Source organism: Cyprinus carpio, chromosome B11, assembly GCF_018340385.1.
Source record: "Cyprinus carpio isolate SPL01 chromosome B11, ASM1834038v1, whole genome shotgun sequence".
Lineage (NCBI taxonomy): Eukaryota > Metazoa > Chordata > Actinopteri > Cypriniformes > Cyprinidae > Cyprinus > Cyprinus carpio.
This window is the reverse complement of record NC_056607.1, coordinates 5,524,131-5,542,473: the sequence shown is the minus strand read 5'-3', so window position 1 is coordinate 5,542,473 and position 18,343 is coordinate 5,524,131. Positions and strand designations below refer to the sequence as shown.

General features: G+C 36.5%; 3 protein-coding genes across 3 annotated transcripts; 2 read left to right on the top strand and 1 right to left on the bottom strand.

The window, feature by feature from the left end:
- Window positions 1–804: 804 nt before the first annotated feature.
- b3galt6 (UDP-Gal:betaGal beta 1,3-galactosyltransferase polypeptide 6) lies at window positions 805–4,485 on the top strand. The gene is made up of 2 exons (XM_019083909.2): window positions 805–1,098; window positions 2,811–4,485. The coding sequence occupies exon 2, from the start codon at window positions 2,818–2,820 to the stop codon at window positions 3,820–3,822; it is 1,005 nt and encodes a 334-aa protein (XP_018939454.1). The 5' UTR covers window positions 805–1,098; window positions 2,811–2,817; the 3' UTR covers window positions 3,823–4,485.
- A 1,153-nt stretch (window positions 4,486–5,638) lies between these two features.
- LOC109066893 (protein FAM107B) lies at window positions 5,639–11,097 on the bottom strand. The gene is made up of 4 exons (XM_042733650.1): window positions 11,052–11,097; window positions 10,814–10,958; window positions 7,400–7,544; window positions 5,639–5,998 (listed from the first exon to the last, which is right to left on the bottom strand). The coding sequence occupies exons 1-4, from the start codon at window positions 11,092–11,094 to the stop codon at window positions 5,897–5,899; spliced, it is 435 nt and encodes a 144-aa protein (XP_042589584.1). The 5' UTR covers window positions 11,095–11,097; the 3' UTR covers window positions 5,639–5,896.
- A 2,683-nt stretch (window positions 11,098–13,780) lies between these two features.
- On the top strand, window positions 13,781–17,116 carry LOC109066894 (protein kish-B). Its single transcript, XM_042733646.1, has 3 exons — window positions 13,781–13,933; window positions 15,648–15,779; window positions 15,863–17,116. The coding sequence occupies exons 1-3, from the start codon at window positions 13,924–13,926 to the stop codon at window positions 15,943–15,945; spliced, it is 225 nt and encodes a 74-aa protein (XP_042589580.1). The 5' UTR covers window positions 13,781–13,923; the 3' UTR covers window positions 15,946–17,116.
- The last annotated feature ends 1,227 nt before the right edge of the window (window positions 17,117–18,343 follow it).

Below are 18,343 nucleotides of genomic sequence, written 5' to 3'. Positions count from 1 at the left end.
CTTCTAATATGATGATTCATTATCAAAGTTGGAAACAGTTCTGCTGCTTAATATTTTTTCAGAACATGTGATACTTTTTTTAGGATACTTTGATGAATAAAAAGTAAAAAAAAAAAAAAAAAGCTATGTTTTAAATATATAAATATTTTGTAATAATAATACACTACTGTCAGTAATTTGGGGTCAGTATTTTTTTTTTCTTTCTTTTTTTTTAAATAAAAATCAATTCTTTTATTCAGCAAGGATGTTAAATTGATGAAAAGTTTTTTTTTTTTTATAAATGCAGTTCTTTTTAACCTTTTATTCATCAAATATATTAGACAGCAGAACTGTTTTCCAACACTCATAATAAATCAGAATATTAGAATGATTTCTAAATGATCATGTGATAGACTGGATGTTAAATGTGACACTGAAGGCTGGAGTAATGATGCTGAAAATTCAGCTTTGCATCACAGGAATAAATTATTTTTTTTAAAGTATATTCAAATAGAAAAACTGTTATTTTAAGTTGTAATAATATTTCACAATAATACTATTTTTTTTCTGTATTTTTGATCAAATAAATGCAGGCTTGATGAGCAGAAGAAACTTCTTTAAAAAACATTAAAAATAGTAATGTTTCCAAAATTTTTGACCTGTACTACTGTATATATATATATATATATATATATATATATATATATATATATATATATATACCACACACAAGATCTATTGTATATATATATAAAAACTATCAGACGTGATGTAAACATGATCATCCAGCCCTGTAGAGGCGCAGGTCGTTAATGTAGCTGTCAGAATATCAAGACTTCTTCAGTCTGGTAGTGAACGGGAAGTGCGGAGTGTGTGCGTGCATTTGAGCTCAGAAAAATAATGACGCGTTCAAAACGCGAATCAAGAAGTCTGTCATTTGTAGTCGTTGCGGGAGGTGTGTGCGTCTGCTGTGTGTGAATATCGTACACTTTGTCTGGAGAGGCAGAAGACGGAGAGTTGTGGTTCATCTCCAGCTCATCAACTGCTGCTCAAAACAAAACAGCCTCTTATAATAAAGATGTGCAGGATGAGCCATAAGCGCAGTTAATGATCTCTCAGGTAATGTGCATGTTGCGTGAGGAATATTGCACTACGATCTTTCTAGGGTTGATGTGGTTTTCTAACCTGGCTCAATAAAATAATATGTTTTTATTATTTATCGTTTTGTTATTGTCAATGTAGTTTACATACTATACTTTATCTTAAGTATTTTTAAAGAACAGTAATTATTTTATTATTGTTGTCCATGCAGTTTTACGGCCATATTAATTTTAAAAAATATTGTAGCATGACTGCATAGAATATTTGTACTCTTAAAAGAAATCAGCGACATTTAGAGATAACTAGTGAATTAGAGCATAAAAAGAGAAATAATTGATGTTCTTTGATCTGCCCTAAAGGCCTGTTCACAACAACACAGCATTATTAATTTTTATATTATTCCTGCTCTGACCAAAGAAAATATGGCAGACATGCTGAATGAAAGTGCAGGTTCATTCTCTTACAGTAGGTGGCACTTATAGAAAAGCGTAAATACAGCAGTTACCCTGATTAACCAAAAAAAAAAAAAAAAAACATTTGTTACACAAAGCAAAGCTGCCGCTCCTGTTTCTAATAATTAATGTGCGTCCACACTTACGAGCAAATTTGCACCAGCACTTTATTTTTAATTTTTTTATTTTTTAAGTTCAGTGAAAATGTGCAAATGCTTGTGTTTCCTGTCTTCTGTATTCATGCATGTATTAATAGAAGTCAGTGGAACAAAAAAGTGTAATGTGACCAGCCCTTAATGCATGAGGGTGCAGATTTTTGACCAACAGAAAACTGCTTGGCTTGAAAGTGTTTTCTGTGTGAGCCATGCTTCATACATCACTACACTATTAAGAATGGACAATGGCCCTTTTTTGCCCACAAAATTTAGCAAATGTGACTCCACCTAAACCTGCTTATCATGGAGATTAAAGTAAATCAAACAGCATGTGACAAAAAACTACAATCTTATCAGCTGGCCAGTTTTCTTTGCAGTGCAATGGAAAAGAGATCAGACGATCTGGGGCCGGTTGCATAAATTGTTTAGACTAATCTTAAAAAGTTAGTCAACGAATTGTTTGTTTCTTCAAGACTGGTCATAACTTTTTGAATTCAGTTTTGAAAAGGTAGATTCGTCTTATTTGTATTGGAAAAGTGAGACTGGTTACCCCTTGGAAACTGCTATTTGTTGAAACTAGTTCTTAAGACATGGGCTAAGTTTATGCACCTGGCCCCTGAACGGACCCATTAAACAGGAAGCCCGTTTCCGCCACAAAAACAAAAAACAAGGTAATTGCGACTTTTTATCTCGCAATTCTGACTTTTTTTTTTTGAATTGCACATTCACATTTCACAATTCTGACTTTATAACTCGCAATTCTGAGAAAAAATGTCAGAATTGCGAGATATGAACTCGCAATTGTGAAAAAAAAAGAAAGTCAGAATTGTGAGATATAAACTCGCAATTCTGACTTTATTTCTGAGAATTGCGAGTTATAAAGTCAGAATTGCAAGATATGAATTCGCAATTCTGAGAAAAAAAAAGTCAGTTTTCGCAAAAAGTCGCAATTACCTTGTTTTATTTAGTTGCGGAAACGGGCTTCCATAATTAAAGGGCATTCATTGAAATTAAAATGTTTAGTGCACCAAACATCCTTCTTGGTGTGAACAGGCCTTAAGGTTGCACGCATTTTAATTAAGGCTTGTTTTTAAAAGTGGTACGATTTCCTTCTGTCTCTCAGTGACATCATGAATTTTGTCCGTCTTGTGTGTCGTCACAAGACAGCCCTGGCACTCGGTGTCTTCTTCCTATTCGCCATCGTCCTTTTGTTCCTCGCCAAATGTACGTCTGAGACACTGAAGCCGGCCGAGTCCCCAGGTGTGGCACCGCGGGCCGAGTCACATCAGAAGCAGCCGGCAGGGCCTCCTCACGCCAAAGAGCTCTCCACGTTCCTGGTCGTTCTCATCACCACGGGCCCAAAGTACACGGAGCGTCGCAGTATCATCCGGAGCACCTGGCTGACCAAACACGATCCCGAAGTGCTCTACTGGTTTGTCATTGGCACCGAGGGTTTACCTGCAGAAGACCTCCAGAACCTCGGAACCGAGCAAATCCGTCACCATGACCTCCTCCTGCTCCCTGACCTCCGGGATTCGTACGAGAACCTCACGCAGAAACTGCTTCACATGTACTCCTGGTTGGACCAAAACGTGGAGTTTAAATTCGTTCTGAAGGCCGATGATGACACCTTCACCCGCTTGGATCTCCTCAAAGAGGAGTTGAAGACCAAGGAGCCGAGCCGGCTCTACTGGGGCTTCTTCTCCGGCCGCGGGAGAGTGAAAACGGGTGGGAAATGGAAAGAAAGTGCCTGGGAACTGTGCGACTACTACTTACCTTATGCCCTGGGTGGAGGCTACGTGCTTTCCGCTGACCTCGTGCACTACGTACGTCTCAACGTGGGGTTTCTTAAGACCTGGCAGAGTGAGGACGTGTCCTTGGGTGCCTGGTTGGCCCCCGTGGACGTGAAGCGAGTTCACGATCCGCGCTTCGACACGGAGTACAAGTCACGCGGCTGCAGCAATAAGTACCTGGTCACTCACAAGCAGAGTTTAGAGGACATGTTGGAGAAGCATCAGACACTACAGCGAGATGGGCGTCTGTGCAAAGAGGAAGTCAAACTGAGGCTGTCCTACATTTACGACTGGAGCGTCCCGCCTTCCCAGTGTTGCCAGCGGAAGGATGGCATCCCCTGACTCTTTGACACCCTTGATCATATGCAGTTTTTCCACTTGCTATTTATTTATTTATTATCAGTGTCGTGTGTTGAGCCGAAACAGCATTTATTAACCTTTTGAAAAGGCTTTTTAAATTCAAATTGTGGGAGATGATGTTACCGAAAAGCTGCTCTTTTTGAGTTCGAGATGTTTTTCCCTTATTAGGCTGATTCGACGTAGACTCAGCTGGTACGGAAAGCCTGGGGGATTCTGGGTCAAGTGAGATATTTCTGCTGTATTCTCCGCATACACCTTCTGTACTTGATGTCCAACCATAGAATTCTCCATCTTATCGTTCATTTATAATCCTGAGATGTTTAGAGTGTATCTGTTGAAATAAATTTACATGGATAAGAAAAGAAATGTGCCAGACTAGCAGTTTATTAACAGGAAAGAAACTTGAAGATAAATGTTCATAAACCTAAGTATTTTGACAAATGTTGTCCATTGTGATAGAGAACCTGAGATGGTTTTCTCTGTGAGTTTTGCTCACAAATTTGCCATATAATTATAAAGCTGTCTTGAAGATTAGAGAACTCGGCCACCAGGTTTGGCAGTATTTCTAGTATTTTATGTGTTGTGACTGAGTTATAAATAATGTACCTCAAATTTTATTAAATGTTTTGTTCTGTTTTTACACCAGATCAGTCTCCTTGTATGATTTTTTTTTAAATAAAAGAGTAGTTTCATTAAAACCATGTATTAGGATGTGATCATATTTACCCTTGCACAGTGAAATTCTGTGGGTAAAAAAACATCCATCTCAATTAAAATTGGTGCAATGTGTAATTCTGCATTTTACCATACAGATTTCACATTGGATTCATGATTGTTAAACTTTGCACTTCCAAAGTTTGAAGTTTGAAGTGACTGTGCATCACTACACTATTGATAAATGGACAGTGAACTGTAGATTTTCACCTAGGTTTCGCTAATGTGACCACGTCTCAATTTGAAATCAGTTGAACCAGAATTACCAACTTCAGTATTGTGACATATTTCTGAGTGCAACAGAATATTGAACAGCAGACAGGCTTGATTTTTAGTGCATTTTCTCACCATCTCTTGCTCACAGCATGTCTAGCTGGGGAAAAAAGCTAATCCAGAAGTTTTTGGGCCCTGGATGGTGATAAAAAAAGTCACCCATTCCGTAATAAAAAGTGTCTCACATGGCTCCGGGGGGTGAACAAATGCCTTCTGTAGCAAATTGATCCAGTTTTGTATGAAAAATAACTATATTTTAATCTAGCTTGCACTCACTGTTGTACATGGAAGCAGCTTCTGGCGGATGACGTATGAGGTTGGCTTTGCACTTACGCCGCTCAGAAGTGATGCACGTGGAAGCACAGCGGAGAGATTAAAAACAAAACAACGGTCACTAATTAGGAGTAAAAAATTAGGATTTGTAAAGAAGAATGTCAGAGGACTTTGATATAAGCTAAGAGGAGACTGGTTTTCCTTTGCTAAAGTAAGGAAACTTTGCTTCCTTTGCTCCTGTTAACAAACGTTGATCTTCACGAGACTCACTGGCGGATGTGCAACGCTGACCTCATACGTCATCCACCCGGAACTGCTTCCGTGTACAACTGTTGGCGCAAGCTACATTAAAGTGATTATTACGTTTTGAATATGGATATTTTTCTTTCAAAAATGCATCGATCCACTACAGGAGGACTTGGTTCACCCCTCGGAGCTGTGTGAGACACTTTTTATTAAGGATGGGCGCTTTTTATTTCACTTCTTTTGGCAACACCCGCTGAGAGCCATTAAACAGCTTGAAAGATCAAAGACCATTTTTAATATAACTCCAGCTGGATTCGTCTGCAAGAAGAAAGTCATATACACCTAGGATGACTTGAGGGTGAGTAATTTATGGGCTAATTTTCATTTTTGGGTGAACTAACCCTTTAAAAGCCATTTCAGATTTGGTTGCAGTGAGAGAGCACAACACAAAATGACTGAATCATACTGATGATAATGATTCCCTCTGACAGAACAAAAAGCAGTTCTTTGAGAAAGTGGATTTTGTTGTATTTGTAGTACTTCTGTTGGTTCAGTAGCCTGTGACGGTGATGTGTCTCAGGTTGTCCCGCACCCGAACAAACTCTGGCATGTTTTGTAGGTCCTCTCTGCGTCTCAGCTCTTCCTGTTCGTACTGTAAGGAAAGAATCACAGGCCCATTGAGTCTCCTAAATACAAAAAATACAGAATTGAAATCACTTTTTTGATGGTACATCACTGTTCAAAAGTTTTGGGTAGGCAAGATTATTTAATGTTTTTTTTATTATTTTTATTCTTTATTGTGCCATTGTTGTTGCAGTCCTCAAGTCATGATTCACTGACAGCAGCACTAAATGTCTTTGGTTAAAATTCAAAGTTCTGGCATGAAACTCTAGATGGCGCAGACCGATAGCTCAAACTCAAAATGACATAAAGACATCATCACATGGGACAGCATGGTGAAGTCATGGTCTAATGGTTAGAGATTCAGACTCGTAATCCAAAGGTTCGAGAGTTCGCGTCTCAGACCGGCAGGAATTGTAGGTGGGGGGATCCAACCTAAATAACACTCACCACCATCACCAACACGACTGAGGTGCCCTTGACTAATGCCCCTCAACAGTCCCCAGGTGCTGCAGCATAATTGGCTGCCCACTGCTCCGTGTGTGTGTTCACGGTGTGTGTGTGTGTGTGTTCACTGCTGTGTGTGCGCACTTTGGATGGGTTAAATACAGAGCACAGATTCTGTATGTCACGACACTTTTTAAGACACTTTTAAGCTGATTGGTTCTCTCCAGTATTGGTAGGCAATGAGCTCCCTGCTCAACATTCAAATATTTGACAGTGTTTGCTGTAGCTGTAGCAGCGCACTTCAGAAACCCTCCACCTTCCCCAGCTCCACCTGTATAGATCTGCTACGGGGTGATCATGTATGCTGTGGGGAGTTATTCTCATATTCCTTACATGTTGTGGATGTATTGGCAGTAGCAACTCTCTGTACTTGCTTAACATTGTCATGTATATTACCATGCCGAGAGTTGTCATGACAAAACTGACGTCATGTGTGAACACGTACCGCCAGGAAGGGCTGCACGATTATGACAAAAATCATAATTGTCGATTATTCCCTTGAAATTGTAATTGTGATTATTAATTACGATTATCACAATTTACATTGAATGATCTTTATACCATTGTTTGATGCAACTGCATGCCATATTTTTATATGAAAACAAACAAAGCTGAAAACACTAACTGAAAAACCTTCAGTGCATTTCTATAGTAATAAGCCTCAATGTCAAAATATACATCGGATTGGTTTCTTTAAAATATAAAAAAAAGTTGTAAAAATATGAATGGTATTATAATGTTATACTAAAACTAAAACAATGGAAAGACCCTTAAGATAACATGTAGAAAGAAAAAAACATATCTTAAGTGTGCAGAATAACATAAGTGAACTTTGAACGATTAATTGCCGCTTTGAACGATTACGTAATTGTGGCATCCATAATTGTAATCGCGATTAGAAATTCGATTAATTGTGCAGCCCTACCGCCAGGAGTCTCTGGCGTCTCTTGTGCAGCTCTTGCTCAAGGTCAGATGGCGGATGTGAGGCTTGTTCTCTTTCTCTGTGCTGCTCCAGTCTCCTCTGTTCCAGCACCCGCTTCAGCTCTGGCTTCTCTTCAGGCAGGAGACCCCTGCAAACAGTTTTCAATGAGACCTCATGTGTTTATTAGCAAAAAACTCATTCTAGTGAATCATGCAGTATTGTAGTAATTCATTTCTTGAAAAGTTTCAACGTGTTTATCTCTCACTTGATTGAGTTTACACTATTATTAGAATATAAAATGTTTAATATAATTTTACAAAATATGGCAATTGTAAATAAAAAAAAAAGCCTAATGTTAATGTAATCTATTATCATAAACACACCTTTCTAGGCAAGTACCAAATGTGACCCTGGACCACTAAACCAGTTATAATTAGCATGGGTATATCTGTAGCAATAGCCAATAATACATTGTATGGGTCAAAATAATTGATTTTATTTTTATGCCCAAAATCATTAGGATATTAAGTAAAGATCATGTTCCATGAAGATATTTAGTACATTTCCTACCGTTAATATATCAAAACTTCATTTTACATAATATGCATTGCTAAGAACTTTATTTGGACGACTTTAAAGGTGATTTACTCAATATTTCCAGATTATAACAGATTTTCAAATAGTTGTATCTCAGCCAAATGTTGTCATATCCTAACAAAGTTTCTTTATTCAGCTTTCAGATGATGTGTAAATCTCAATTTACCTCTTATGACTGGTTTTGTGGTCCGAGGTCACAAATATGAGTGTCAGAGTATTTTTAATTCAAATTAATTAGTATTTAACATGATCACAGTTTATTAAAAAATATTTAATTATTAGTTAATTATTCATTATTAATGCTTTCATTTCCACAGTTATTCAAACAAAGACTACATTATTAAAGGTTCTGTATGTAAGATTTTGACTCTACTAAAGCATAAAAATATCATATGTTTGCAGATATTTAAGAAACATGCTTTAAGTTAACATACTATTCTCAGTAATTCTCATTTGAAAATGTGCGTTCCGGGCCAGAATGTCTGTCTCTGTTTTGGTTTGTGAAACCCGCCCACTGCCAATTTACCCAATTACATTTCGGCACCCCGGGTTGCCAGTTGGCGGAAAACACAGCGTATTTCATTTCATTCATCATTCCTGTTTGTGTCGTCAATCTGACAACCCTGCATGCGTCAAGTCTGAGGAGGAGGGGCCAGGTTAAAAAAACCCTCTCCAATATTTTGAATTTGGACTGCAACACCCAGTTCAACCACTCAGTGTCAATCATACATACAGCACCTTTAAACTCTAAATTGAATCAACACCATGCACACTAGAGAGATTCATCCTTTTTAAAAGGATTAGGATTCGTTTAAACTATAGAGTTGCGGGCATCAAAGCGGGCGTCTGTTGTTGCTGCCATCTTCAGTAGTTTCAAACGTGATTTTTATGCTTTTTCAAACTAATCAAAGACCAAAACCAAAGTACAATGTAGGCTAATAATGTTTTAATGTCCTCAAACGTGATTTTTATGAGTTCACACACAAGAGTTAGAGATAAGCCTGTTGGTGTTGTTGTCTATCTACAGGTACATCTCAATAAATTAGCATGTTGTGGAAAAGTTCATTTATTTCAGTAATTCAACTCAAATTGTGAAACTCGTGTATTAAATAAATTCAATGCACACAGACTGAAGTAGTTTAAGTCTTTGGTTCAATTGTGATGATTTTGGCTCGCATTTAACAAAAACCCACAAATTCACTATCTCAACAAATTAGAATATGGTGACATGCCAATCAGCTAATCAACTCAAAACACCTGCAAACCTTTGGGCCCAGTTTGGTTCACTAGGCTACAAAATCATGGGGAAGACTGCTGGTCTGACAGTTGTCCAGAAGACAATCATTGACACCCTTCACAAGGAGAATAAGCCACAAAAACATTCATTGCCAAAGAAGCTGGCTGTTCACAGAGTGCTGTATGTTAACAGAAAGTTGAGTGGAAGGAAAAAGTGTGGAAGAAAAAGATGCACAACCAACCGAGTGAACCGCAGCCTTATGAGGATTGTCAAGCAAAATCGATTCAAGAATTTGAGTGAACTTCACAAGGAATGGACTGAGGCTGGGGTCAAGGCATCAAGAGCCACCACACACAGACGTGTCAAGGAATTTGGCTACAGTTGTCGTATTCCTCTTGTTAAGCCACTCCTGAACTACAGACAACGTCAGAGACGTCTTACCTGGGCTAAGGAGAAGAAGAACTGGACTGTTGCCCAGTGGTCCAAAGTCCTCTTTTCAGATGAGAGCAAGTTTTGTATTTCATTTGGAAACCAAGGTCCTGGAGTCTGGAGGAAGGGTGGAGAAGCTCATAGCCCAAGTTGCTTGAAGTCCAGTGTTAAGTTTCCACAGTCTGTGATGATTTGGGGTGCAATGTCATCTGCTGGTGAAAAAACCAAAGTCACTGCACCCGTTTACCAAGAAATTTTGGAGCACTTCATGCTTCCTTCTGCTGACCAGCTTTTTGAAGATGCTGATTTCATTTTCCAGCAGGATTTGTCACCTGCCCACACTGCCAAAAGCACCAAAAGTTGGTTAAATGACCATGGTGTTGGTGTGCTTGACTGGCCAGCAAACTCACCAGACCTGAACCCCAGAGAGAATCCTGTGGGGTATTGTCAAGAGGAAAATGAGAAACAAGAGACCAAAAAATGCAGATGAGCTGAAGGCCACTGTCAAAGAAACCTGGGCTTCCATACCACCTCAGCAGTGCCACAAACTGATCACCTCCATGCCACACCGAATTGAGGCAGTAATTAAAGCAAAAGGAGCCCCTACCAATTATTGAGTACATGTACAGTAAATTAACATACTTTCCAGAAGGCCAACAATTCACTAAAAAGGTTTTTTTTTTTTTTTTTATTGGTCTTATGAAGTATTCTAATTTGTTGAGATAGTGAATTGGTGGGTTTTTGTTAAATGTGAGCCAAAATCATAACAATTAAAAGAACCAAAGACTTTAACTACTTCAGTCTGTGTGCATTGAATTTATTTAATACACGAGTTTCACAAGTTGAGTTGAATTACTGAAATAAATGAACTTTTCCACCACATTCTAATTTTTTGAGATGCACCTGTATGTGCCCTGTAGAGCTCAGCGAAGACTGTTGTGATTCTGTTCAGACGGCAGATGCTCTGTTCCCTGTGAATTGGCCTTAACTCATCCACACATAATTGAAAGCACAGCCTCAACACACACTAAATCTCAGAAGCGCCCTGTTTTGTATGAGTCAGCTGTAATGGACTGCTAATTTCTTATGGAGTCACCCGAGAAAGCGTCTGGGCTGTAAATGAACATGAGGGGCTGTTGTCATTTCTAGCTCACCATCTGTGGCTGACTAGCAGTTCACGATGTAAAGCTCTGCGACTAGAAGACTCCAGAACAGGGTTGAACAGTTTCTTCGGCCGGATGAGATCGTCCTGGCCTTCAGTAGTCTGCTGAGATGCAGTAGAAGCACAGCTGGAGCTTCCTGATGGATGTTATCAGAGCTATGAGGTTATGAATTTATGGGTTTTTACACAAAAATGTTTTCGAGAAAATCATAAAGGGCTCAAAAAAATACCTGTTTTCTGTTTCTTTTGTCCCATTCTTTGTGAAATAACCATAGAAAAAAATGATAATTCAGATGTTAATTGTATTATTTCTGCTATATTTATATATATATATATATATATTATATATATATATATTTTATTTAATATATGATAATTGTACCTTATTTTACAATTGTACTATTCATGTTTTATATATGTATATTAAAATCCTATTTATTTACTAACATAAATCAATACAAAGTTGACGACAACAACAAAAAATTAAAAAACTTATTTGTGTGTTTTAATCTATTAATTTATTTTAATTTATTATTAAATTTTCTAACAATATAATATCTTGTACATTATTTGAAGAAATTATTTAAAGTTATAATTAAAGCATTGTAACCAATAACAATAGTACTACTACTGTTAATAACAATATCATCATAATTATATTTGTTAACTAATATTCACATTATTAAAGTTCATTTCCAAGCAAACGTGGTCCCTAATGAAATCTGTAAGCAGCAGGTTCAGACTTACCTGTGTTTTGTAATATAGCAGCATACTGAAGCACAGATCTGTCAGCAGGAGGTGGACGCTACGCTTCTCAAGTGCACAAACACAGTTTTAAAGGTAAAGCTGCTTGAGGCAATGAATGGCATCAGATTAGCTGCGTAACACACCTCAGGAAGATGCCCATTGCCCAACAGATGGTGGATTACATACAGATTCAATCCCATTTAGAAGCAACCTGCTTTGTTGCATACGAAAATGCAGCCACTAAGACCTATTCTCTCAATATGCAAGCAGATATGTGTTTATAGTGAACTTGTTTAGCATTTGAACAAGATTAGTAGATTCTTCTAATGGTCCACTTGGCATTTTTATGATAAAAGAAGAACAACTTTACCATTAATGGTTTAAGAAACCATGACAGAGTGGAGGTAGACACTAATAGCTTACTGTGACACTGCATTAGGACATACACACAGAAATAAAACATGCCAACACAGCAGCTGCCAAGTACTGTCAGACGACAGCTGAGCACAGCTTATGGTCCCTTTCTCCTGCCAGGATCTGCAGGATGCTATTAGAGACAGACGGGTGGAGAAGCACTGTGAGTTCATATTAAAGGATCTTTAAATCATTTGAGGATAGTAAGCAAGCACCACATCTGTAGGTTTGCTGCACTAATTATGTTTAAATCATCAGACACACTAGACAGTGTTACAAATGACAAAAAAAGAGAACTGCTCCTTTCACACTTTTGCTGAATTAAATAGTTTGTGAGCTTTACTTCGTAAAGAGATAACAATCAGTCAAGTAACAATACATGAACATAAATAGTTACAAAAAATCTATTATTAAACATATAATAAAATAATAAAACAATAGTAAAAAAAATAATAAAAAAAATTAAAAAAAAATATACACACACATATATCTACCCCTCTATATATATATATAATGTTGCATATTTTTATTTTATTTATTATTATTATTGTGTATTATTATTAATGTATGTGTGTGTGTAAATGTGAAATATTTTAATTTAATAATTTATTATTATGATTATCATAATCGATTACTATTAATAATAACAATTTAATATAATTAATAATATCTAAACTTATATATGGAATTTTATCTAAAATATATAATTTTATAAAACACATTATCTAAAATATATTTTACTATGATTATTGATAATGATACATAATAATGTACACTATATGTATTAGTAGTAATATGTAGACTACAAATATTTTGATTTCTCTAAACCTGCCGACTGTAAAAACACAATTATGACAGTATTACGTGTAAGGAAGCGAAGGCTTTTAATCTGTATAGAGATTTCCCATCATTCCGCGGTACCGGAAGTAGTGATGCAAAGCCCGATTCATTTCCGCGAACCGGTTCTTTTCGGGCAGATTGGCTCATTGAACCGGTTCAAAAATTCGATTCAGCGGTTCCTGACGTCCTCAAGCAATAACGTCTCTACCTTTTATACAGCCTGTGGTCTCTACGCATTTCTTTTCTAACAACTCAATGCCATGTTGTATCAATGAAAAATTCAAATGAGTAATTTGTGTCAACACATATTGAAACATTCAAAAAAATAAAGTTATTTGTGTGAAAGCATATTATTGCCATATAATTCACTTAAGTTAATTGTGTTTGTGGTCAGTTTCATTCACGCATTGATGCACAAACGCAGATGTGTTCTACATGTCTACAGTATAAAGAATTAATAAACCAGTCTTATAAAGTCCTTGATTTCGCTTAAGCAACTTTAAATATATGCATGCACGATAAACTATTGTAAAATTTACAATACATTTTCAAAGGTTTTTGAAGGTTTTAATAAAATTTAAATAAATAACAGTCATAATAAGCATATAACCAGCACAAAACAAAAACTTAAACAGTATCGTCAACACACTCATCATCTTCGGTAATCCTCGGCAAACTTCGCCACGGCTCATTCGGTTCTTTTTGAGTCCTCGGTAATCCTCGGCAAACTTCGCCACGGCGCATTCGGTTCTTTTTGAGTCCTCGGTAATCCTCGGCAAACTTCGCCACGGCGCATTCGGTTCTTGTTGAGTCCTCTGTAAACTTCGACAGTTGGTTGAACCGGCTCATTCGGTTCTTTTTGAGTTGGACGTGCTACTTCGGCTGTGCGCCCTGCGTCATCAACCCGGAACTAAAGTTCGATTCAGTTCGATTTGTGAACTGGTGCCATGAGAACCGACTCAAAAGAACGATTTTTCGTTCAAGAACCGAACATCACTCTCCGGAAGCCTGTGCTGTCTACGCGGAACTGATGAAGAGAGTAAATAAAAAAACACTGGCAACTAGCGCTTCTTCTCAACACGGGATTTGAAAGCTGCGAAAATGACGAACGGTATGTTCATAAAGACGCGTGTTATGATGTGAACTGTACAGGAAGTCTCTGTGGTCAGATAGATATGAATGCTGTCAGTCAGATGGGTGTGTGTGTGTGTGTGGACGTGGCTCATTATGGAGCCGCGGCTGGTTTAACCTTTTAACTCGACATCACTACAAGCTTTAATTCAGACACGAACATAATATCATAATGCCATCTAAATCAGACTGCTTTCACAAACACGTCATTCAGAGCAGGCAGTGTATCAGTGCTCTGGTGTCTGACAGATTCACTGATCTCTGAACATCACACGTCCTCCGAGAGCAGCCCTTACAGATTGTTCAGAATCAGTATCACTTTTTATATTATTAGTTTATGCTGAAAATAATCCGAATTGATAGATATATTTTATATGCAATGCAAAACTCTTAAATTTAGGCTTAAATATTTTTTCTTTGACTGTAACAAACTTGTTTTATTCACTTTGCATGCAATGTATATTACTGCAAACATGGTCCATTATACACTGGGTTCTGGATGTCTTCTCTTAATAATGATTATTAACATTATTATTGTGGTCATCATCTAAATTGTGAAATGCTTAGATTATATACAACTGTTATTATTAAAAAAAAAAAAAACAAATGTTTAAATTATTTGAATGAAAACCTAACGCAGTAAATATATACACACACATATACATATTCATCAAAAATGTAAAGAATTTAAACAGTTTTATACACACACACAGTCAAAAGATTAGATTTTAAAAGAAGCGTCTTAAGCTGACCAAGACTGCATTTTTTGATCAAAATACACAAATTATAACATTGCTAATAAAAAAGATTTTCAGATCAGCATATTAAAATGATTTCTGAAGATCCATGTGACACTGAAGACTGAAGTAATGATGTTAAAAACAGCTTTGCATTACAGGAATAAACTACATATCGAAATGTATTTCATATATATATATATATATATATATATATATATATATATATATATATATATATATATATATATATATATATATATATACAATCGAGGCCACAAATATTGGCCCCCTTGGTAAATATGATCAAAAAAGGCTGTGGAAATTCATCTGCATTGTTAATCCTTTTGGTCTTTTATTTAAAAAATTCACACAAATGTATCCTTTCATTGGATAATAAGAATTTAAAATGGGGGGAAATATCATTATGAAATAAATGTATTTTACTCATAAGAATTTATAGGGGTGCCAATAATTGTGACCAACGAGTATTTGAGAAAAACATTAATTTCATAAAAATATTTCCCCTCCGTTTTAAATTATTATCCAATGAAAGGATACATTTTTGTGAAATTTTTTAAATAAAAGACCAAAAGGATTAACAATGCAGATGAATTTCCACAGCCTTTTTTGATCATATTTACCAAAGGGGCCAATATTTTTGGCCTCGACTGTGTGTATATATATATATATATATATATATATAATATATATATATATATATATATATATATATATATATATATATATATATATATATATATAAAATAGAGAAAGTATAATTATTTATTTTAAATTGTATGAGTATTTCACAATATTACAGATTTTACTGTATTTTTGATCATAAACATTAAGAATCCAAAGGCAACAAACCTAAAAACCACTTCAAAAAAGTTTTACTTGAAGTAAAATTCAATCGAAAACACGGAGGGTTAATGGTGTGCTCTTCATTCACAGTGTACTCTTTCGACGGCATTCTTGTATTCGGCCTTCTTTTCATTTGCACGTGTGCTTACCTGAAGAAGGTCCCTCGTCTGAACAGCTGGCTCTTGTCTGAGAAGAAAGGTGTCTGGGGAGTCTTCTACAAAGGTTGGTGCTCTGCTGCAGCTGTGTTGGAGCTCATCATGCTGCGGGGGGTTTCACGCTCTCTGTGTTTTCTCTTCTGTCTGCAGCTGCAGTAATAGGCACACGGCTCCACATCGCTGTGGCGGCGTCCTGTGTGTGTATGGCCTTTTACCTCATCTTTCTGAAATGACCCGGATGAAGCGCTCTCTTTGGACACTGGACTGAACGCCAATAGAAATGAGTGCTGGCGAGTATCGCCGGATACTGGAGGAGATGCACAGACAGTGCGGTTTAGGACCTGCTTTCCATTTCTGTGAATGTTTAACTTAAGATTAGATTTGGGGTAAATTCGGTCTTAGATCAGGGTTAAACGGTAACTGAAGCACCTACTTCTAGATTCAAACTTCACATCTTTTTCTCGTGTTGTTCTCTCAAACATGCACTCTTTTTGCTTGGGCTTTGAGGGATACAGTTAGGAAGGCAGAAGCTATGTTATCTTGTACAATTTTTTGAATATAAGTTGTTTTTATAAAAATGCCATTTACTGAGAGCTTCAATGTTGTAGGTTCTGGCATCCTCTGTAGCTTATGTCATTATTCAAATTCAGATGTTTATAATAAACATATAAGACCTTTAGTTTGCAGCATGGAACAAATTCACAAAAGTTTTCCATAGACTTCATGGAAACTTTACTTTAGAAAAGGCAAACGAATCATGCTATTAAACTTGTACAACATTATTTTTTTGATACCACTTATGTGCTGGAATATTATAATGTGTGTGAAGCAAACCCTGTTGATCTACATCATGTGAATTCTTCGTAGAGATGTGTCTGTTTGGTTCAGTTTGATATATACACTGATAACCTGGCTCACATGAAACCACAGTAAACACATGGACATGCTTTCATATTACATGTGGATGATATGATATTATTGGGAAATACACTACAAGATAGATCTTAAATATAATCATGTGAGGGTTTCAGCTGGCTAACTGTTTCTTAACCATGCTAAAATTTCACTTTTTTAACTCTTAAGTCAAGAATTAACGTGTGAAGTTTCTGCTGATGCTGAAGGTTTGGACTCCCTGTTCTTGTGCTGATTTGGTTTTGTCTATTACACATGCCAAGATGTTCTGTTGTATTTATGCATTCAAATGGCTGTCCTAAAGCGTATCTGAACCTATCATCGAGTCTTCGTGTTCAGAAGTCAACAAATGAAGTGAAATGTTTCGTTTAGCCTGTAAATGTACACAGTAATGCTCTAAAACTGCTTTATAGAAAATGATAGCTGTTAGGTGTTCATATTTGTAAACGTGGAACATAATAAATATTTGATATGAAATCCTATGCAACACAATACTGTGTGGGACGATTTCTTATATGTGTGTGTGTGTGTGTGTGTGTGTGTGTGTGTGTGTGTGTGTGTGTGTGTGTGTGTGTAACACTGTAACATTCGCATGTTACACATCTTTCGCAAACAACTCATGAAAGCCAATGAACTAATTTTGCACATTTTCATATATAATATGTCACAAACTCAAATAAAACATGAGTACTTTATAATTAACTGTGTATTTAACGAGTATAAGTAAAGAAAAACAAGATTAAAGAAGCCTTAAATTAATGCAAATGATTTGTTTGTCCAGCAGATGTCCTCAGCGAAGCAATCATTCGACATTTTACAAGTTTTTCGACAAGTTTTAGAAAACTGCGTTTGTGTTTTCACTTACCTGGTGATTAAAGAAGATGTAACGTTAGAGTTGTGCTTTATTTTGAATCCTTTAGTTGTGGTTGTGTGCAGCAGAGGTTTAGCCCACAGCTCTGGCCCGGACGGTTATGTATTAAACACATTTAATCCAGTGCTGTTGAGGTCTTCTAAATGATAATTATGCAGTGTTAACTATTCACCCTGCACTTTAATTTCAATGGCTATAAAATTAAACTGTCATTTTTTTGATAATGTCGCGCCCAAACAACAACACGTGTTACCTGTTACTTTTCTCAGCGATTTTAGTGATGAGCCAATCATTGCGTTCGTCATCAGCAATGCTGAATGAACTGAAGTAGCAAGTATTTAGTACTGTACTATTGTTCTATAATAACCAATGATTATTTTGTTGTATTGACGAAAGGATTAGAATTTTATTATTATTTTTATTGAGAAGTATCTAGTCTTTTTTGACTGTTCTCTGAAAATTTTAAGAGATATTAACACATATTCTAATGTCCAATAGAAAAGAAGAAGATAAAAGTCTAAATATTAGTAATTAATATTACTGGGACAGTTCCATAAACTGGCTCCTGTTTCACACACACACACACACACACACACACACACACACACACACACACACACACACACACACACACACACACACACACACACACACACCTATATCTATATATATAATTTTTATTTATTTATTATTTATTTATTTTACTGCTGACAACATAATTTATACAGTTACTCTGCATACATATCTTGTTTTGGCGTTGCTTATAATTAATATTCATTAATCATATAAACAAAAGTTCTCGCTCTCGCGAGGTTTGGGGCGAAGTTCCGAGAGTTGCCCTTGTGCCG